General features: G+C 45.3%; 2 protein-coding genes across 9 annotated transcripts in view; one reads left to right on the top strand and one right to left on the bottom strand.

Annotated features, from left to right (window-relative positions):
* sh3bgr (SH3 domain binding glutamate-rich protein) overlaps nucleotides 1-21,730 on the top strand; it is a 192,267-nt gene that overhangs the window by 59,505 nt on the left and 111,032 nt on the right. The window lies entirely within an intron of this gene.
* Nucleotides 2,256-21,730, bottom strand: part of dscamb (Down syndrome cell adhesion molecule b) — an 82,203-nt gene continuing 62,728 nt past the window's right edge. For 2 of the 5 annotated variants that reach the window (XM_052078339.1, XM_052078343.1), the window contains 22 exons: nucleotides 19,370-19,566; nucleotides 19,072-19,168; nucleotides 18,671-18,799; nucleotides 18,204-18,371; nucleotides 16,495-16,565; nucleotides 15,761-16,004; nucleotides 15,402-15,548; nucleotides 14,763-14,918; nucleotides 13,642-13,781; nucleotides 13,354-13,507; nucleotides 13,155-13,272; nucleotides 11,919-12,085; nucleotides 11,702-11,800; nucleotides 11,041-11,229; nucleotides 10,670-10,960; nucleotides 8,986-9,162; nucleotides 8,581-8,611; nucleotides 8,358-8,473; nucleotides 8,112-8,276; nucleotides 5,350-5,550; nucleotides 4,938-5,240; nucleotides 2,256-3,550 (listed from right to left, as the gene is read on the bottom strand). In XM_052078339.1, coding sequence (XP_051934299.1) covers nucleotides 3,060-3,550; nucleotides 4,938-5,240; nucleotides 5,350-5,550; nucleotides 8,112-8,276; nucleotides 8,358-8,473; nucleotides 8,581-8,611; nucleotides 8,986-9,162; nucleotides 10,670-10,960; nucleotides 11,041-11,229; nucleotides 11,702-11,800; nucleotides 11,919-12,085; nucleotides 13,155-13,272; nucleotides 13,354-13,507; nucleotides 13,642-13,781; nucleotides 14,763-14,918; nucleotides 15,402-15,548; nucleotides 15,761-16,004; nucleotides 16,495-16,565; nucleotides 18,204-18,371; nucleotides 18,671-18,799; nucleotides 19,072-19,168; nucleotides 19,370-19,566 — 3,851 coding nt within the window. In that variant the 3' untranslated portion in view covers nucleotides 2,256-3,059. The remainder of the gene's footprint in view (nucleotides 3,551-4,937; nucleotides 5,241-5,349; nucleotides 5,551-8,111; nucleotides 8,277-8,357; nucleotides 8,474-8,580; nucleotides 8,612-8,985; nucleotides 9,163-10,669; nucleotides 10,961-11,040; nucleotides 11,230-11,701; nucleotides 11,801-11,918; nucleotides 12,086-13,154; nucleotides 13,273-13,353; nucleotides 13,508-13,641; nucleotides 13,782-14,762; nucleotides 14,919-15,401; nucleotides 15,549-15,760; nucleotides 16,005-16,494; nucleotides 16,566-18,203; nucleotides 18,372-18,670; nucleotides 18,800-19,071; nucleotides 19,169-19,369; nucleotides 19,567-21,730) is intronic. The other 3 variants (XM_052078341.1, XM_052078340.1, XM_052078342.1) reach the window with 3 other exon arrangements.

Below are 21,730 nucleotides of genomic sequence, written 5' to 3'. Positions count from 1 at the left end.
TCTTGATGCAGCTGGAATCAATTTCACACCACGCGGATAGAATTCATATTTAATCATCTACGTAGGCTTTAAAAAAAAGTCATTTTCCTGATTGTGCCGCACATGGTTAGACATGGAAGTGTACAGTTTTGTATGCGCTCATCTTGAATCACGTCACTGACATCGACTTACTTTCAGTCATTACATTTACATGAGTCATTAGTGGCTTGTCACATGCTACAACAGTTTGGTGAAATTAAATGACTAAAAAGAGTATGCGGCGTGAAATAATTCACCGCCTGCTTGCGTGTGCTTGAAAAGATGGAATTAGTCAATGAGTTCACATTATCATCCTCTTACTGTGAAAACTCTCAAAATGGATTTACTCTTTTGCGCAGACGCGAGCTGTCTCTCGGTGTTGTGCTTCCAAAAGTCTATTCATTTGTCGCTTGCATAACAGAGTTGTTATTCTGAAGTCCCTGACAGTGGCGAGTCTTGGAACTTCTCAGTATAGACAAAAACAAAAATAACTCCCCAAGACTGATAAATTCATCACATTTGCATTCTTGAAGTAGGACAAGCGCGCGCACACACACACCCGTTCTCACACTTAAAACTGACTTGCACTCATTCAGTGGGAAGATTATATAATAATAACTTTAATTATTCCTTACAAACCCACAAAATAAGCTCTATTTTGAAAATTGGGTGGGACAATTTAGCATTTACCAAAAGCTCTATTTGGGTTTGTGAGATTAGATAATGCCTTGTCTTAAAATAATTCATTCATTCATTCATTTTCCGATCTGCTTATCCTCACAAGGGACGAGTCGGCTGCAGGAGTCTATCCCAGCAGTCATCGGGCAGTCAGCGGGGGACACCCTGAACCGGTTGCCAGCCAATCGCAGGGCACACGGAGACGAACAACCATCAGTGCTCACACTGCCACCTAGGGACAATTTAGAGTGTTCCATTAACCTCCCATGCATGTTTTTGGAATGTGGGAGGAAACCGGAGTACCCGGAGAAAACCCACACAGGCCCGGGGAGAACATGCAAACACCACACAGGAAGGCCGAAGCCGGGATCGAACCCTGGACCACCTCACTGTGAGGCCGACACGCCGACCAGTCGACTACCGGGCCCTCAGCCAAACTGCAGTGAGGTAAAAATATACCAGACAGATTATTGCACACAAAAGTAAAAGCTGAGGTGGCAGTGAGGTAACTGAATCATTGTGGTGCTATATCGAGGCGACAAGCAGTAATAAGCCTGCAAATGGCTTTTGGCAGCTCCACGTGTCCCTTGAACAAAAGTAATGTTCAGGGACAGCTGATGACCAGCGACCCTACAGAGGTGATGCAGCCTTGATGACGTCTCGCTTCATCCTGTTACACAAATGTTGCTGCACAAAGTCTCAGACTCTCTGCGCCTGCTGAAAAGTCTGCAAACTCTGCTCAGTGAGCCATTAAAAAAAATAAAAACACGTGACGTCATAGCGCCCTCTGTTGACCAAGGCAAGGAAATAAGCAAGAATCTTTCGAAAAATTCTTATTGTTTTGTACAAGACTGTACACTTCTATTTGAGGTGATTCATGTGGAGTACTCCCTTTTGTAAAATCCTCAAATTTACTTTCAGGATGAATAATTTACATTTTGATATGATATGCACTTAAAGACAGAGCTTTGATGTCTGGGGACTGAGATGGCCATGGGAGGAGCTTAATTCTGCAATTTTCAGGATGCTTCTGCAATAAATGATTAGAAATAAAGAGACATTTGCATTTTTCGCAATAGTCCAGGTTAATAATTCTGGAGGACACTGTATTTTGTATGTTGTCAATGTCATTAATTTATTTCAATCTACAGTCGGAGTGGTGCATCCGTGTGTTCAGTCCTGTTGTGGTTGCTTTGATTAGGAGATTATTATTATTATTATTATTATTACTTATACACAGCATATGAAATATTTTTTTGTTTTGTTTTACTTTATACTGCCTTTCTAGTTATTTGGCTGTGTTATTTGCTTATCACATGACCTCAAACTGACTTGACCATTTGATTGAAGGTCAGCTTTTGAAACTTGAAAAAGGCAATTCTTAATCTATAAGATTTGATCATCCCATACATAACATATATAGACAAAAAAAGAGTTGATTAATGCCAATTTGCTATGTCTCTTATAAAAGATTTAAGGAAAAGGACGTCCAAACAGATGAGGATAAGAAAAAAAAAATCTGTAACGCTGAGTTCAAGCCACGGACTCCAAAACAGATGTGTGCAAACATGACTAAGGACTTTATTAACCAAATCATTTTCCCCATAATACCCACAAATAAAAGTGATCTCTTTATATATATTCACATTGTATTTTTTTTTTAAATTGTGACACACAAACAAAAAGAAAATGCCTTTCTTGTGGTTTCCTGCCATGCAGTCGCCGAGAGAAGTTGATAAACATTACGATTGATCGACAATGGCGTCTTTCGTCTCTCTTGGCTCTTCAGAGTGCTGAAAACCTCCTCGTCGGCCGATCATCAAACGTACTTTAATCATGAAAATAAATTATGAAAGCATTGTTCACCTTCAGAGTACTTTGTGAGCTTCCTCAATGACACTTGATTATTATTATTTTTTTATATGTTCTTATTTTTATAGTATAATTATGTAATAATTATGTAAGTAATCAAAATTATGACTCTAATTCTCCTTGATATAAATTCAATAGCATTTTTTTTCCCTCCATCTCAATAATTAAATAAATCACTTTGTCAGTCCTCTCGCGTCGTCACTTTTAGAGTGAAAGAATAATCGAGTAGAAAATAAAAGCTGTGAGATCCCAAAGAGGTGAGCGAAAAGTGTCAAAGCAACACAGAAGAGCACGAGAGGAAAGAAAATGAGAGCAAAAGAGACAGGCTCAGCGAGAGAAAGAAAGAGAGCGAGAAAGAAAGAAGGAAAGAAAGAAAAGCGTCACCATCAGACACATGTCAGATACGGCTCTATATACAACAAAGTGTGTTGTGGAAAACCATCCTTGGTGTGCCCGTCGTCCAGCAGTGCGTCTGCAGAGTCACCCCAGTGTTATACCAGAGTGTACGACTTGGCATAGGGGTTGTTGCTTTGTTTCAGGTGTCCTCTGGAGTCCAGCAGGGACTCCTGGGAGGTGCTGAGCTTGGCAGCCTGTGCTTGGGCCAGATCCCCAGTGGGCGGGACCTCCGCTCGGACCTCACCCCTCGCCTCTCCCCGTTCCCGGACATCCCTGTGCGGGAGTGTGGACGCCGTTCCCGACTGCCACTGTTGCACCTCCCTGGGTGAGGGCACTTCCATGGGGGTGGGCTCCATCGGAGGGGGCCTCTTCAGGGTACGGCTCCTCTGGGGCTCCAGGCAGGTCTGGCCCATGGCTCCGCCTCCTGCAGCTCCTCTCGTTTCTCCCGTAGCGCCGGCAGAACCTCCACCCACTCCGGGACCCGCTCCTCCTCCGCCTGCGCCGCTCGCCCCGCCGCCTCGGGGCACGCCGCGGTTCAAAAGGAAGTCCATGCGTAGGTAAGGCGGCAAGTGCACCAGCTCTCCTCCTGAGTGGCAACAGCAAATAAATGGACAGAGAAGACAGTTGAAGACGACTGAATCAACCAATCAGACCCCGGCACAAAAGGTCTCCCCTACCTAACGTTTAGTTAAGTGCTTCTCCTATTCCTCCAATGACAGGACACATGCAAACATTTTCCGTTGACAAATGTCAAAAGTGTGGGATGCAAGTTGAGTATTCCAAATGTGATTAAAAAAACAATTTTTTAGTCTCCTTCACCAACGTATTCAGTTTTAACTTTTAAAAAAAGAAATTAAAAATGTTTGAATTGCATTAGAGTTAAAAAAAAAAATCTAATCAATCAATCCTCCTGAAATAATCCCTTTTTCTGACAAAGACAAGCCACACAATCTATTTTACTGTCAAACCGCTGAGGTTTCATGCCGAGGGTAACTTTTACAAATTGGGCTCATGATGACATTGAGGAGACCCCTGCCGCCCTTACGTTCTTTTCCTTCTCCATTGTTCCCTCCGCCGTAAGTGCGCGCTCCGAGCAGGTTGAGTTCTGACATCCAATCGTAGAATTCCTCTGCACCGCGCCGACAGTTGGAAATCTCATTATCGTCAAGGTTTGCACTGTGACACGGGACCCTCGGACCCTTAAGGCATTGTGATTCAACTTAACTGTGATTCTAAACTTATACCAATCTTCACCCGCTGTGAATCTCTATCCGATTGATGAAAAAAAAGCAACCCAGTGAAAATTCATTCATTCATCTTCCGAGCCGCTTGATCCTCACTAGGGTCGCGGGGGGTGCTGGAGCCTATCCCAGCTGTCTCCGGGCAGTAGGCGGGGGACACCCTGAATCGGTTGCCAGCCAATCGCAGGGCACACAGAGACGAACAACCATTCGCACTCACACTCACACCTAGGGACAATTTAGAGTGTTCAATCAGCCTGCCACGCATATTTTTGGAATGTGGGAGGAAACCGGAGCACCCGGAGAAAACCCACGCAGGCCCGGCGAGAACATGCAAACTCCACACAGGGAGGCCGGAGCTGGAATCGAACCCGGTACCTCTGCACTGTGAAGCCGACGTGCTAACCACTGGACTACCGGGCCGCCGTTACCGGTAACTGTACCTGACAAATACAGTGCCCGAGATAAAAATGTGTCCGCTACACTGTCACGTTCATCATTCACTGGATGTTGTCTACACAGCACACGCTACACAACCAAACAAGACATTAGTGTTTTTGCAAGTGTTGCTCAACCCTGATGGTATCCACACCATCACTGAGTGAGAATTGAACCCAGGCTGACCCCCCATCAGTGACTCATCAGTGAGGCGAACCGGCAGTGACTCTGGCACCCTGACAGAAACCGAGCGCAACTGATGTCCTCTAAGCATCGACGCAACGACATCCTTACCGGGTCTATGCGCTTTGGGCACGGCCATATTCATAACGCGGCTGACATCCTGAGGCTTGGGTGGCGAGGCGGTGAAACGACAGATGCCCGACTCAGATGGCGTGCTGGAGGTCAGGCTGTCGGTGTAGTCGTTGGTCCCTGCCATCATCTGCTCGGAGGAGGTGTCGGAAATGAAGCACTCGGTGATGGTGAACTTTGCGTGGCGGAGCTGCTCCTCCATCTTGGCGTGCTCGTAGGCTCTGGCCAGCTCCTCGTAGGTGGAGGAGGCGCTCTCGGTCGACACCATGCTGCTTCGCGCTCGATCTGAGCACGGCAAGTTGCGTATTAAGCCCGACGACACCCCCCAAAGCATACGAGACTATCGATTGAATTCTGTTCTTCATATTGTCAGCGCATTTATTGGTGACCCCACCTGTGTCCTGTGACGGGCTGACACTGTAGCTGTCGCTCTCCTTGTCCACAGATCCGGTCGCGCGTGGCGTGGGGAGTCGCCAATCGGTAGTTAGCGTGTGTGAAGAGCTGGTGGGATGCGGCCTGTTGAGGGTCCACTGGCTGGCGTATCGGCTGCGTGCGGCGGCAGGACCCGCTTTGGCAGTGCGTCTGGCGGTGGGATCTTATGGGGTAGAGAAAGCGACAAATGTGTCTTTCCGTAACGAGGAGGGGAAAAAGTGGGATTAATTACACTCATTCGTGGAGTAATACGTTCGTAGTAGTGCTCAGTTTGCCGGCCAGTTTGAGCCCAATGAGTGAATGAGGCTTCATGAAGTGGTGACAGAGTGCCTGATTGCGTAAAGAGTAATATATATGTGAAAATGATTTCATAGGAGGAAATACAACCGAGATTAATGTGAAAGCCTACTGAGGAGTTGTTTGTTTATTGGGGAGAGTGTGGTACAGTTTAAAGCAGGGGTGTCCAAACGTTTTGGTTTGAGGGCCGCATACAGAAAAAAAAAATGGAAGGGTGAAAAGGGCAAATAGTTAAGATAAGATATCCTTTATTCGTCCCACACTGGGGAAATTTACAGCCTCCAGCAGCAAGAATGTATGTAGAAAGAAGAAAGGAGAAAGAGAAAAAAAAAAACAACAAACATCTTTCAATTAAATGCAATATGAACACAAAATGGATAAATCGCAGTACTATTTACAATTTTCCTTCACATCATTTAATTACTATTATTATTATGATTGTTATTTTTTATTTATCAGCCTGACAGCAGTCGGTAGGAACGAGCGTCGGTATCTCTGCTCCTTGCAGCGCGGGTGTAACAGTCTCTGGCTGAAGGAGCTACCAAGTGCTGTCAGGGCGGGCTGGAGGGGGTGGGAGGGACTGGCCATCATAGCTTTTAGCTTAGTTAGCATCCTTCTGTTGCCCACCTCCTCCAGAGTGTCAAGGGAGCAACCCAGGACAGAACTGGCCTTCCTGACCAGTCGCTCCAGTCTCTTTCTGTCCCGGGCTGAGGTAGAGGAGTTTTCCGAGTTTTTGGGCGGGCCAACGGCCGTCCGTCTATCTCACTTAACAGCAGCCAAATCCCGTCTCCAAAAAAAAAGAACAAACTGTCGTAAAGTGAACATTTTTCAAACAATTACTTGAGGATCGTTCATTTGACGTTTTCATAAATCCGCCACAGAGCACAAAGTGGACAAAACAATTTTTGCCTCTAAAATTAAATTCTTTGTATTCACCACAGTGCTTTGAAGATCATTTTTTTCAAGTTTTTTCTTCTTTCTTCTTTCTACCCACATTCTTGCTGCTGGAGGATGTAAATTTCCCCAGTGTGGGACAAATAAAGGATATCATATCCTATCCTGTCCTGTCCTGTCCTGTCCTGTCCTATCCTATCCTATCCTATCCTATTTTATCTTATCTTATCTTATCTTTTCACAAATGCTTTATTTGTATCTTTGAATAGTGGAGAAAAGTTGCAGAGCATCTATATATATATAGCGCGACGTACCTACTTCACCGCGCCGCTGCGCGCCGCCACTGCGCGCCGCCACTGCGCGCCGCCACTGCGCGCCGCCACTGCGCGCCGCCACTGCGCCACCACTGCGCCGCTCAGGCAGTGGCTCACTACGATCGCGCGGGCATCTTAGCGAAAAAATGTTGTCTACCCACAAGCATTGCAATAAAATTGTTAGTTATTTAGTAGAGCTAAACATCTCTTTATTTTCGCGATAAGCAATGAAGATGTACAAAAAGTTGAACCAAGCAACAACACTTTTGTGGGCCGAAGGCCCACCTTACCAGCCTTCCGCAGGAACTCGCTGATGAGACGCCCGGAGGGCGGCGAACCAGCTAGTATAAATATATGTATAAATAAATGTATTACTGGCAATGGCACCTATTATTCGGACACCCTCCCTGCTCACTCTGCTCAACGTCACATTTTTTTTTAAAACTAACCCAGTAGAGTTGCATTTGTTACATTACATGTTTTATTAAGGAAGTAGTGTACACTGTGCGTGTACACTGTGTAAAATAAAAAAATGATTTTGTACTTTCAGCAACCCCCCGCCGCCCCTGCATTGTAATTTGGGAAGGGTGCGCATAACAGTTTTAGCATCGTGCATTTATTTTCGTTTAGGGCATTAAATTCCGTTTCAAATGAGGTCAAGCGGCGGCATTGACCGCACAGTAACAAGAGTGCTGATTTGGAACACTCTGCCCTTGGCCGAGGCTCTTTCGACACACTATTATTGGCGCTAACAGTGCTTTGACGCCGTCTCGAAAAGTAAGCCTTCAAGAGTCTCACACATAGAGTAGAACAATATATGTATCTATTTTTATACATTATACACAATATTTAAGTGCATACAGTATCACATCGAGGGACCGCACAATTATGCATAAACGAGGTGTGAACGTGTCAAGGGGAAGTAAAGGCACCACTACTCTTCATTTGTTCCGCGTCGTTGGAGCACAAACACCATCATCATCATCACAGCTGGAAGTCACCTCATTGACAAAGTGACGAGTTTGCAGTAAATCACAAAGGTGAACTTTGCCGACGAGGGAAATATGCGAGGAAAGAAATGACCAATTATCCGCGGCTCGCTTTGTGCTGCAGTTGCGAAAAGCATACGAAATGGCTTCATTCATGAAAATGATCGCAGCAATAAGTACAACAACAAGATGGAATATTTAGGAAAGAGGTAATAGAAATGGGCACTAACAATGGTGGGACTCACTGGTTCCGGGCCTGGCATCGGACACGTCCACCAGTGGTCCAGTGGACTGGGAGAGAGACTGGTAGTGGACCGTATGCGTCACCGTGGACGACTTCTGCTTGTTTGTGTCGCCAAAGTCGTTATCGGTCAGCAACACTGTGGATCGGTCATCTGCCGGGTCAAATGAAAGATGGCCGATATGAGAACGTGCGGGCAATTTGTATTTCTTTTCGTTCATATTCGAGGTCTTACCGATTGTCTCCATGGTGTCCCTCTCTTCGATGAGCAGCTGCGCTCTCGGAATATCGATGTGCATTCTTAGCGTCTGTTGCTGCTTGTTCACGTTTTCTGGCGTCCGCGTGTTCTTACTGTGCACGTTAATGGGAAGGGTGGGGGCATGATTTGTTGGGTTTTTTCTTTTTTTTTCTGTTGCCTTGCATTGTACAAGGCATAGATTGGGATGCAAAGTACTCACCTCATGAGCATTTCTGCCAGGCTTTTGGCATCTGCAGAGTCAACAATGAAATTTGAGTTACAAACAATATAAAGCTGTCAAAAATGATAACGAGCAGTGGAAAGTTGTTGGGGGAGATCCTGTTTTGTTTTAATCCGATGTCATGTTCGCCTCCAATGCAAATTTGATGATTCCATCAAAGTTGGGATCTTAAATGAGGTTTGTATTCATGTCAAAATATTTATTCAGAAAAAAACTCCAAAGAGGTACACACTCTTTCTCACATGCATACTGTAAATAGTGAAAGACTATTGCACATGAGTACAGGTTCATGTTTTACCGCGAACACATCGGACAGACACACGGAAGACGGAAAGGCCTGTTCTCGTTACTGACAAAAAAAATCATTTCAATCCACAGGCCAACCTCGGAGTCTTTTGAGCCTCTGTTCCCTGCGTCTCCGCTTTAGCACCATAAGCATGATGAACACCAGGGCGGCCACCACCAGGATAGACGTGATGGTCACCACCATCTTCAGACCTCCGCTGCCCGACATGTTGTCCGAGATGGGATCGCCTGTTTTCAGCAGGGGAGGAATGGTACCTTGAAAGAAACAGATTTAGCTTTTTTTGTGGGGAATTATGCCATACACCAAATCATTGTATTAAAAATGAGGTCTATTTGTTTTGTTTTTTCAATTTGAGGAAAATAAGACTGATGGCGGCCCGGTAGTCCAGTGGTTAGCACGTCGGCTTCACAGTGCAGAAGTACCGGGTTCGATTCCATCTCCGGCCTCCCTGTGTGGAGTTTGCATGTTCTCCCCGGGCCTGCGTGGGTTTTCTCCGGGTGCTCCGGTTTCCTCCCACATTCCAAAAACATGCGTGGCAGGCTGATTGAACACTCTAAATTGTCCCTAGGTGTGAGTGTGAGCGTGGATGGTTGTTCGTCTCTGTGTGCCCTGTGATTGGCTGGCAACCGATTCAGGGTGTCCCCCGTCTACTGCCCGGAGACAGCTGGGATAGGCTCCAGCACCCCCCGCGACCCTAGTGAGGATCAAGCGGTTCGGAAGATGAATGAAAATAAGACTGTCCACTTTCGGGTCATATGGAATTGTAGATCTTTGGAACTATTTAAGAAAAAGTCCAATACAATTGTGTAGACTGCAAAAAGAACCCTGCTTGGACCGTGAATTGAATCACATTTGAAATGTAAATTTCAATTTCAATTTTCTCTGCGGGCGGCCTGGTAGTCCAGTGGTTAGCACGTCGGCTTCACAGTGCAGAGGTAGCGGGTTCGATTCCAGCTCCGGCCTCCCTGTGTGGAGTTTGCATGTTCTCCCCGGGCCTGCGTGGGTTTTTTCCGGGTGCTCCGGTTTCCTCCCACATTCCAAAAACATGCATGGCAGGCTGATTGAACACTCTAAATTGTCCCTAGGTGTGAGTGTGTGTGCGAATGGTTGTTCGTCTCTGTGTGCCCTGCGATTGGCTGGCAACCGATTCAGGGTGTCCCCCGCCTACTGCCCGGAGACGGCTGGGATAGGCTCCAGCACCCCCCGCGACCCTAGTGAGGATCAAGCGGCTCGGAAAATGAATGAATGAATGAATGAATTTTCTCTGCAGACAGCATTTAATGCATCTGCGAAGGATCCGGCGTTTTTTACGATTGCTCAAGTTTGAGAAGAAATGTTGCCATGATCCGCGTGAGGCTCGTGTTGAATGTTTGCTTTTATTGAGCTGCCAAACTGACAAGCTCATCGTGTTTGCCCACACACAGAGGAAAGCGCATCCACACACACATCCGCCATCCTGACAGGCTACTTAAAACTCCTCAACGCTCTCATCGCCTCCCGCCTGTCCGCCTTAAAAGCAGCCTTTCAGCGTGAATGGCACACTCTGTCGTCGCACAATAAAGCTCTCGCTTTGCCAACTACAATTAAATATGAAGAGTTGTATTCTTACTCCCCATGGATGAAGCGAAATGATGTTCTGGCTGCTTGAGATGCAGACGACAAAAGTTGTGGAGCTCCCCGAGTGTCGGCTCGCAAACGCAACGGTGATTTAATGAAGGGCAGACATGCTCGGAAATAAATCGGTCCAAATTTCCAACTCACTTCCATCCGCGCTCAGAGTGGCAAAGGTGAGCTTCTTTTCCGCCGAGCCGGCGCTGTTGATGACCTTCATTTGCAAGTCGTACCAGGTGGCTTCCTGCAGGTCGTACAGGATGTAGCTCTTGGTCAGCGACGTGCGCTGAGCTGTGGTCCAGGTGGCCGAGTCCACAGCTTTGTACTCCAGTATGAAGGAGGTGATCGGACAGCCGCCGTTGTTCCAGCCAACCAGATTAAGTCTGGCGCGGGAAGAGTTGATGCTGGCGAAGAGTTCGTGTTCTTTGGCAAACTGCGGTTCTGAAGATCAGACACACGGACGCGCAGAAGCTCAGCCTGGGACCATTCATAACATCCATCCACCAATTCATCCATCATACCTTTCCCGTGTGTTTTAGCTTCAATGATCTCACTAATTCGACCAGGCCCAACAGCGTTCTGGGCCGTCAAGGTGAATTTATACCAGGTGCCGCACTTTAAATTCTCCAGACGGTACAAACGCTCGCTGGGACTGATGGGAAAACTGCCCCACTGCTCGCTGTTGTCCTCCGAGTACTGCAGGATGTATCCTGCCGATGAAAAGATGACAGAATAGGTTCTGAAAAATCTTTCTCGTTCTGCGAACAACATCACGTTTTGGAGATCATGATCATATTGGTCTTCTAAAGATGCATTTCCTCGCCAAAAGACTCCCCAACGAGTGGGATTTGATTTGTGTTTCAGTGTTTCACGAGTTTCTGCTGATCCGTTATTTTACCCTGGCTGCGGTTAGTTGTATTTTCAGGGAAAAAAAGTCAAACATTTGTAGCGATTGCAAACAAATTCCAACCCGATAGAACAATGCAGTCTTGTCATTGAAGTACTTCAAGACATTTTTGAACAGTAAATGGAAGGATAAAGTGATATTTGAAAGCACAACTGGGGGCATATTTTGTGTCAGACTTTTGAAGGATCTGCAGAGACTCTGGATAAGGTTTTAAGGTTCAGGTGCTTGCTGAATCTGCATCGGAGGATGTAGATGAATATGTCAGAATGTCTCACCTCTGATGGAGCTTCCGCCATTGTCTCCTGGTATCCATGACAACGTGATGGAAGTTGTGGTGGTCTTGGTCACTGTGAGGCGTGGCTGATCAGGAGGCACTGCGGATGGAAGGATAAAAACACTTGCGCGATGTAACATTTAGATATACTTGCGTTGCAACTAATATGGGCATTCATTTTGTTTGTTTCGAGTCAATCATTCTTGTAAAAGTCTTGCCTTGAACCTGCAGGTTAAGCGTGATCTCATCTGAGCCCCAGTTGTTGCTGGCCACACAGCTGTAATTGCCGGAATCCTCAGCTTTGACTGTGCGGATGATGAAGCTACCGTTGGTGTGGACGCTCCGTCGGCCGTCCACCAGGACAGGCGCGGGTGTCCCGTTGGTGCTGCAGAATAATAAAGTGGAGAATATCGAGTGTACACATTACAAGCCAAAGCAAAGCGCGCTGCCACATTACATTGGAAATGTGTGAAAAACGAATGTACCCTTTATGATAATTCTATTTGGGAATAAGGTTGTTACGGTGTTCCATATGAGAGTCGCGGGTGTGCTGGAGCCTATCCCAGCCGTCTTCGGGTAGTAGGCAGGGTACACCCTTAACTGGTTGCCAGCCAATTGCAGGACACACCATTTTTAATCTTCCATTAACCTGATATGCATGTTTTTGGAATATGGGAGGAAAACCGGAGTACCCGGAGAAAACCCAGCACGGGGAGAGAACATGAAAACTCCACACAGGGAGGCCGAACCCACGGCATCTGCACTGTGAGGCAGACGTGCTAACCAGTCGATCACCATGCCACCCTACTTATTTACTTTCAAGGCAAATTAATTCATTTCAAGTTTAATTTGAGTTAAAAAGAAGACAATACGTAAGAGTGAAATGTTCGAACAAAGGAAACAAATCCAAATTAAATTCATTTAATAAATCAGTTGTGCTGCGGTGGGCCTCCAGTGGTTAGCACGTCGGCTTCACAGTGCAGAGGTACCGGGTTCGATTTCAGCTCCAGCCTCCCTGTGTGGGAGTTTGCATGTTCTCCCCGGGCCTGCGTGGGTTTTCTCCGGGTGCTCCGGTTTCCTGCCACATTCCAAAAACATGCGTGGCAGGCTGATTGAACACTCTAAATTGTCCCTAGGTGTGAGTCTGAGCGTGGCTGGTTGTTCGTCTCTGTGTGCCCTGTGATTGGCTGGCAACCGATTCAGGGTGTCCCCCGCCTACTGCCCGGAGACAGCTGGGATAGGCTCCAGCACCCCCCGCGACCCTAGTGAGGATCAAGCGGTTCGGAAGATGAATGAATGAAAAAGTTGTGCTGCGGTCCTTTTTTGGGAGAATCACCAACATGGATGAGTGAGGGGGTACTCATCGTACGATAACAAGATGTGGGACGCCGCAAGCTAAAAAGGCAACCGCCGATGTAGTTTTTTGGTGCGACAATTCTTGACGTCTAACTTACTTTCCTTTGAGCCACTTAATCGTGGGAGAAGGGTCCCCAACATATTTGCACGGCAGAACAATGTCCTTCATCCAAGGAGTGGTCACCGTACCATTAAAGGTTAAAATTCTGGCTGGAGCTAAATATAACACACAAGCAGTGAAACAAACTGATGAGAGAATGATACAAGGGCAGACTACTTCTCCTCGGCCTACTGCACCTTTAGGCAAAGGCTCCACTGTGATCTTCTCACTGTTGTTGCCATGACCGGCGGCAGTCACAGCCACCACCCAGATGCTGTACTGCCTGTTCCGAGCCAAATTTGTGATCCTGTAGAAATAGACGTCGGGAGAGGCCTCAAACTCACTCATCACCTGCAAATTGGAGAGGAGAAGAGATTACTGTATCACTGTGGGCGGGGGGCACCGTATTCCGACATCCTTGTCACACAGCGTTGCGATATGAGTCTAAAGAAAAGAAAAAAGGTAATCCTGTGGCACACAAACACTATTACCATCGGATGCAGGTTTGAGCAGAAGACGATGTACTTCCTAATGATGCCGTTGAGTTTGAGAGGCGGCATCCAGGAAACAAACACCACAGAGCTGCTGGAGGCAGCAGCCTTCACACCTGCAGGGGGACCAGGAACTGGGATGGACAGAAATAAGTCAAACTCAGAAAAGGAACGGAATATGCAGTCCTATCGGGGGGGGGGGGGGGGGGGGGATGCCATTACTTTCTTGTCATAAGAAAAGAACTTGAATTCCGTGTCGTTGTTTTTTTAAAATATGTATCTAAAGACAAAGAACATTCATCTCTTAGCATGATGTAAGGCATTTGCACCGCAGCCAACGACAACCACGGTGATAATTAGTGACACTTAAACCTGAGTATTTTCTACTTTTGCAGTGTATCTCCTTCGAAGGAAGGTGTCGCTAGATCCATTCAGTGCAGGGCAACGAAAGGAAAGTACAGTAATGTGAGGAATTACTGTATTGGCCCGAATATAAGACGGCCCTGATTATAAGACGACCCCGTCTTTTTCAAAACTCAAGTTTGACAAAATACTTTTTGAACACCAAATTAATTTTTATACAGAAAATAATTACAGCATATCTGAAACAAATGATTATAACAATATATTTGAGAGAAAAAGCATGTTATTTTGTGTCATTCAAATCTTAATATCTGACCATCTAAATATGTAAACTAACGTGCAATCACATTCGTAAATGAATGGCTTCTGGTTTTTGAAATGTAAATTACATCCTAACTTCTCAGCTGCCGGTTAACCTGGCTGATTTTCGACCCACTTTTCTCCAGACTGTCTTTGCGTTTCTCCTGTTATCGCTTCGTGACAGGGGTTCACTTTGGCCTGGGAAGTCAAGTTCAGCATTTGCTTCAATGATATCTGGCTCCATCTAGCGTCGTGAATGGGTATAACGTCTAGACCCCGAATATAAGACGACCCCCACTTTCTCAAAGTCTTGTCTTATTTCAATGCAAAAAACACCATCTTATATTCGGGCCAATATGGTACAAAGCAGACTGAACATACACAAAGGGTTCTAGAAAAAAAGAAAACAGGAAAATTGTACTGCATGTTTGTTTTCCATTGCGGTGTCTTACCGTCCTCTTTGGTCCGCACGTAGATCTGCTCACTGCGAACGCCATCTCCGGCATTAGTGAAGGCTAACACCTGAATGCTGTAGTTAGTGTACTTCTCCAGACTACCCAGTTCCAGAGATGGCTGACTGGTGGTTATGTTCCTGATTTCTCCGAGTTCTAACACATGGGGGGAGGGGGGGGGGGGTGATGAATTCATGAGCCGAACATGAATAATAGTCATTGAAGTTTTATCCCGTGTGTGTGTTGCCGTTTGTATCCGTAAATAATGTACTAACCAGCACCAACTAACTGATATTTTAAAAAATAATAATAATACAAAATAATCACAGATAGATTGTTACTTAATCAAATGAATTTTGAATTATTGTGGAATAAAAAAAAATAGACTCAGGGACTATATGGGGTATATGACATGAGTAAAATGCTGTTGTGGTTCAGTATAATGATGCAACAGTGCCCCCTAGTGCAATACTTATGAAAACCCAGAATTGAAAAAAAAATATGAATGGATGAATAATAACAACAGCAGCAGCAACAACAACAATAACAATAATAATAATGCATCTATAGTTACATTTAAATGTCATTACCTTGCACTGATCTTTGCATAATGTAAGCATATCTAGAGTATGTTAATACCTCCATCAGGTAGATTTGCCCAGTAGATGACTCTGTAGCCCTGCAGGTTTCCATTGAGAGCCTCTCTCGGAAGCTGAATCCAGGAGAGGGAGATAACATCGGGGGACTTGGCCACAGCCAGCACATTTTCAGGAGGCCGAGATGGCACTGAGAGAAGAAGCAGAGGTATAAATCTTGCTGTATGCTTGGACACATATAAGTCATGTGAACTTAAATAGGAAAATTTTGAAAATACAGTAGGGACAGTTTTAAATGTTCCGTTTAGGTGGTTAACTGTACTTAATCACTTCTCTGGAAAGATTATTTCCTTATGTATGAAAAAAGACAAATGAAACATTGCACAGTCCTCCCGTGCTTACCATCCTCCAAGGTTTTGGTGACCACCTGCTGTGAGGACGGACCAGTCCCGGCCCGGTTAGCCGCTTGGACAACTACGCTGTACTGTGTGAACTTCTTCAGGTTGTCCAGCACAATGCTCTCCATTGTGTCTCCTGTGGTGTCCACGCTGATGATGGTGAACTGGTGGCTTCCACCGGGGCTGTACTCCCTGTAGCCCACCTGGTAGCCTCGGATCACGCCGTTCTGCAAGTGCTTGTGGGGAGGCTGCCGTAGACGAGAAATAATCAATCGCCATACGAGGAGACAATAGACGAATAAATGGACAGAATTTAGAGACAATTCTTGAATTGCATCTCAGTACATTGAGCAGGCCTATCCATAGTGAGGCCTGTGTGGGCTTTCCTGATCACAACAAAGTTTTAAAATTCGGTTTCAGTCTCGTTTCCTTCACTGCTTCAGTGATTCTATTAAAGCATAACAATTACTTACAGTACTTGGCTTAGGCTAATAATCTTTCTACAACTTGAACCGCAAACTCGACAGACTCTTTTTCAATGATCAAAACCTTTTGGCAGATTTCTTCTTTTTTAGGTTTTCTTATTCCTTTAGTAAGGGTTAATTACTTTCTCGCAGGTGGAAAGAAAACCAGACAACAACAACAATAACAAACTAACAAACACTAATCATGCAGCATGCTGCAAATGGGTCAGACTTTCGATCCCGCTGTTAAATGTGCCGTCGACTGTCACTCTACCTTCCAGGAAACTTTGATGCTCTGTGGGGAGGTGGGCTCCAGAATAACATCTTGTGGAGGACCATCAGGAGCTGCAGAAAGAAATCTATCAGTCAACATTACCATGCGCTTGTGTCTTAAATGGGACGGATGATAAAACATCAAGAGTAATTTAGTTGACGCGTTTAACTTCACTAGAGGGTGCTGTCGAGTTAAAAATATGGGATTTGGGATTTGAGTGCTCACGATTCTTAATGTGCCTTGCAGCTTAATAGTATAATAAAAAAAACAATATTCACATTTAAATGTGACAAATGCTTTACTTACTTTGAATTTCATGCTTTATCTCATTAATTTAATGCGCCCGCAGGGAAAGTACGAAATAAATTAACATTTATTGTAGCGGCTACCACGCCGGAATAATGGGTAATATAAAAACCTCCGAATAACTGCATGTTATGGTGAGCTCTAGTTGTCTCATGAAAAATGTTCACTCACAAGTACTCATGGATGAACATGTTTGTATGGGATAAAGCATGCTCTGCTGGTTAGTGATAGTGGCTTCAGCTGGAACAAGGTCTTACGCATCAATTAAGTCCAAGACACATTGTCCACTTGAATTAATGAAAGCCACACCTCTAAAAGACGCCTCCATCGGGCATTGTCTTGAACATATTTCCTAAAATTGTGAGTTTGTTGAAAACCTGAATCTGCCATAACTGAAATAGAGGCCTCATATTTTCTCTGTGTCGCTTATGGTGTCGTGGCACACTCGCCTGACTTGTGCGCGGGCAGTGTGGAATCAGTTCCCACTCAGTGACGATGTGGATGTGAGTGTGAATGCTCTCAATATGTGTCTCAAGTCAGCTGGGACAGGCCTCCAGCAACTTCCCTGTTCAGGATAAGTGCTGTTGAAAATGGATGCATGTATGGATGGATGGATGGATATTTTCTCTCTCTCAAGGACAAAAAAGGAAAACGGGGTTCCACTCACTGGCTGTAATTACCTTTCCTATGGCATTTGGTAATACCATGTGTCCCGGTAAATGCCATCATTACCACACACCACTGCAGAACAGAGGTGGCATGCGTAATGCTCAAGTTGCTGTATGCAGCAACCAGAAGGACAAACACGAGTGAGTCAAAAATGGATTTGACTGAATTTATGATTAAAATATTGACATATTAAGGGAGGCCCGGTAGTCCAGTGGTTAGCACGTCGGCTTCACAGTGCAGAGGTATCGGGTTCGATTCCAGCTCCGGCCTCCCTGTGTGGAGTTTGCATGTTCTCCCCGGGCCTGCGTGGGTTTTCTCCGGGTGCTCCGGTTTCCTCCCACATTCCAAAAAACATGGCAGGCTGATTGGGCGCTCTAAATTGTCCCTCGGTGTGAGTGTGGGTGTGGATTGTTGTTCGTCTCTGTGTGCCCTGCGATTGGCTGGCAACTGATTCAGGGTGTCCCCCACCTACTGCCCGGAGACGGCTGGGATAGGCTCCAGCACCCCCCGCGACCCTAGTGAGGATCAAGCGGTTTGGAAAATGGATGGATGGATGGATGGATGGATATTGACATATTTTTAAATACTGCATCGTATTACAAAATTGCAATGCAGAAAGGCCTCCTGGTAGGAAACACTTTAGCTCTGATAGATGCCCAAAGATGAGTGAAAAATGCCTTATATTAAAATAGGCCATGATATGACAAAAAAAAAAGAGTGAGTTGCTTTCGAACCGGCTTCATCAGTGGTGATGGTGAGTTCGTTGCTCGGGTTGCTGTTGCCGATGACGTTCTTGGCAACCATGCGGATGTTGTAAGTGGAAGAAGGGTGGAGGTCAATGATGGTGGCCTGGTTGAGCTGCGGTGACACATCTTTGGTCACTTGGGCTGAAAGCCATGAAGCTGGAGGGGAAAAACAGAAAGACGGGCAATCAGAAATGATAACGCGTCATCGCGGGGACACAAGCCAAATGAAAAGATGCTTATCAAATGAAGAAAAAACAGTGACGCACTGTGTTTTTATGATGGGATGCATTATATAAGTTTCGGCCGTTAGTGACGCAGCTTGCCTCAAGATTCTTCAGATCACGCTTTCATGATACTACTTCAGTACATGTCTGTTCCAATTGGAAGCAACTTAATTCAAGTTGGGCCCCCCACCCCCCCCAGGCCTGATTTAAAATAGAATCGACGATCAATACCTGATTTGTTCTTGCATTCTATGTCATATCCTATAATGGGGCTGTTTCCATCGAAGCCCATAGTCCAGCGAAGAGCGATGGTCCTGTCTTTGACTTCCCGGATCTCCACCTCAGGAGGGTCAGGAGGCTCTGTGGTCAAGCGTGAAGAAAACAAAATACAATTACAGAACATTTGCTTGGATCACATTTGTATCTTTGTTTCTGTCAAAGAAACAACGAATATAAGGACACCAAAAGAGCACATTTTAGATCATACAAAGGAGACATGGTTTGGAAAGGCTTCAAGCAAGAGCCAGAAATGTACTTTTTAAAAAATGTCAATGTGTATAAAACATTTGCAAGTTGTGTAATTTAAGTGAACTTTTTTTTTTTTTTTAATCATCCCTTTGGAAGTGTTTTACCTTGCACAGTAAGCTGTATGATTCCTCGATCTTCTCCAAAGGAGTTGATGGCATGGCAGGAGAAGAAACCAGAGTCCTCGCGCACGGTGGGCATAATCTGTGGAGAGAAAACACACAATTCCTCTGACTAAGAAAGAGAGTCACACTGTCACTGTAAAATCTGAATGAATTCTTCAAATAATTGGAAGAGGAAAGTCACGTGGAAGAAAAAAAACATATTTCAGAATCGTCAGAATCTTAAATACCGCAATCATTTAAATGATTTTAAAGTGCAGCTGTATTTTGGCCTGACACTCACCACCAGCGTTGAGATGACTTCGTCGGCCACCTCCTTGACGGTGACGATGTATCGGCTGGTCTCGGGGTTGATGATGCGTTCTTCTTTGTCCCAGCGCACCATAATGGGCTTCTCTCCATGTGCGATGCAACTCATCTTCTTTTCCTCCCCCTGTGTGGCCAAGGTGGTGTTGGGATAGGATGTGATCATCGCTGGAACTACAAGTGGACGACACAGAGGGAACATGAATTGGTAAGAAGCACGAAACCGTCGTAGTCGTCATACCATCCTTTTTGAATGAGGGAAGAGGCCGATAAGACATGATCATAAAAAGTCACAGAAAAACTATGAAAATAAGTCATGATGTCTCTGCTATTTCAGCATTTATCAAGGTAGGTTTTTAACAATCGAGCTTTTCACTCGCGGAGGAATCCGGAGCCATGACATGTATATGCTCATGTGCAAAAAAAAAAAAGTGTTGTTGTCTGAAAGGCAAAAAAATACCAACTTTGGAAATATACCGTGTTGTTGCAAAGCAACAGTATGGGATCTTACATTTGTAACGTATTTATTTGTTAGTGTTTTGGCACACAGTTTGTAGAAGGATCCGGTTTGGTATCATTATTTGTAAATGCACTGAAAAAAAACCCCAATGAAACAAATGTGTATTTCCAGCAACACACGGCGAACATGTAACTTTTTCTAAAAATTCTCGACGCCTGCTTTGATGATGACAGTGAGCGGTAACGTGCAGTTTTTTGAGGAAGAGGCTGCTGAGACGGGGGGGAAGAAAGCCCTGACTCCTGACTGAACTCCCATCGGTCTGATCGCGGAGTCGATCTGGCGGAGTGCCGTAACCACACACCGGACTCATTATCAACACAACTAGTCAGGGAGTGCGTGTGCATGTGTGTGTGTGTGTGATTGAGCATAATGTTTATAAATTGTTAATGTCTCTCACTCAGACTGCTTAGAGTATTTTTATTAATTCCCACACCTCCTTTCATACTTCTCACATAAGGCCGATTAGTCCTTAGATTTTGGGCTACAATGATCAGGCAAAAGTGTCAAAGTGCTGAATTGGATTACACCACATTAGTTCGGAAGCTCTGAGCAGAGAGCGTGAATGTACTAATCTGTATCACCGAGCACATTATGGGTATTTTCCATCTTCTTATCATCGATCGCGGCCTCCCTGGCGTGGAGTTTGCATGTTCTCCCCATGCCTGCGTGGGTTTTCTCCGGGTACTCGGGTTTCCTCCCTCAACCCAAAAACATGCATGGCAGGCTGACACTCTAAATCTGTCCAAAGTCCGGCCCGCGGGCCAATTCCGGCCCGCGGTCGAATTTCATCCGGCCCTCGGCCCCTGTCATAAAATCAGTGCCGTCTGGCCCGCAGGTTGGGCGCAATGGAACACGTGTTGCATTGACTGCGGTCTCGTAGACTGGTGAGTGATGTTTCATAGAGTACTGCTTCCCTCTTGTGGCTAAATGAGTAATAGCATTCACTAAATGAGCAATAGCATTTAGACACTAGAGGGCATCACTCACGAGTTAACAAGACATCACTCCGTGTTTATATTGACTGATATGTCATATTTCAAATGCTCCTTGCAGTTGTGGATATGTGTATTGCTTGTTCATTTCCCTGTTGTTCGAGTCAAAGGTTTTGTGACTATTGAAAAGTCATGGTGATACATTTTATCTTTCAAATCAATCAATTTGCACTCAGGAGACTTCTGTTTAAGAAAAAGTCAAGTGAATAAGCAGTTGCATGTGATATACCTGTTTCAAATGGACCAAAAGAAATTCTTAAGATTGTTGAAATTAAAATAAAAATGGAAATGTGACACAGACTGGCTTACTAAAATTTGTTGAACAATATTGTTGTTCAATGTAAAGAATGTCAGCCCCCCCGACATTTTACCACATAAAATCTGGCCCCCTTGGCAAAAAGTTTGGACACCCCTGCTCTAAATTGTCCCTCAATGGATGCTTCTGATTATTACATAGCATGAGTGTGTGTGTGTGAGAGCAGCAGTGGCGTGGAGCTCGTGCAACTCGTGCTCTTGACACATCTCAGCCACACTACACGATGGAAGATGGCGAGAGAGCATGTACCCCTGCAGCGCTAACTATGATCCCTTTCGCTCCCTCGTTCCATGTGCCTCCTCAAGCTCTCACCAGGACAGCCATGATTTAATGATGAGAGAGACCACTTTGATTATTCATACTCAGCAGACAGGTCCGCTGGGCACGCTGGTGTCTCACGCACACATTAGAATAGGCATGCGTATGGAAGCATGAATACAGACGCACAATCAAAATACACAATCAAAATATGAGTGCTTATATTTTTTTGTAATGTATTATTCAATTTAT

The sequence above is a fragment of the Hippocampus zosterae genome, chromosome 10 (assembly GCF_025434085.1).
Source record: "Hippocampus zosterae strain Florida chromosome 10, ASM2543408v3, whole genome shotgun sequence".
Classification (NCBI taxonomy): Eukaryota; Metazoa; Chordata; class Actinopteri; order Syngnathiformes; family Syngnathidae; genus Hippocampus; species Hippocampus zosterae.
Note: the sequence above shows the minus strand (reverse complement) of the source record. Positions and strands in the feature narration are given on the sequence as shown.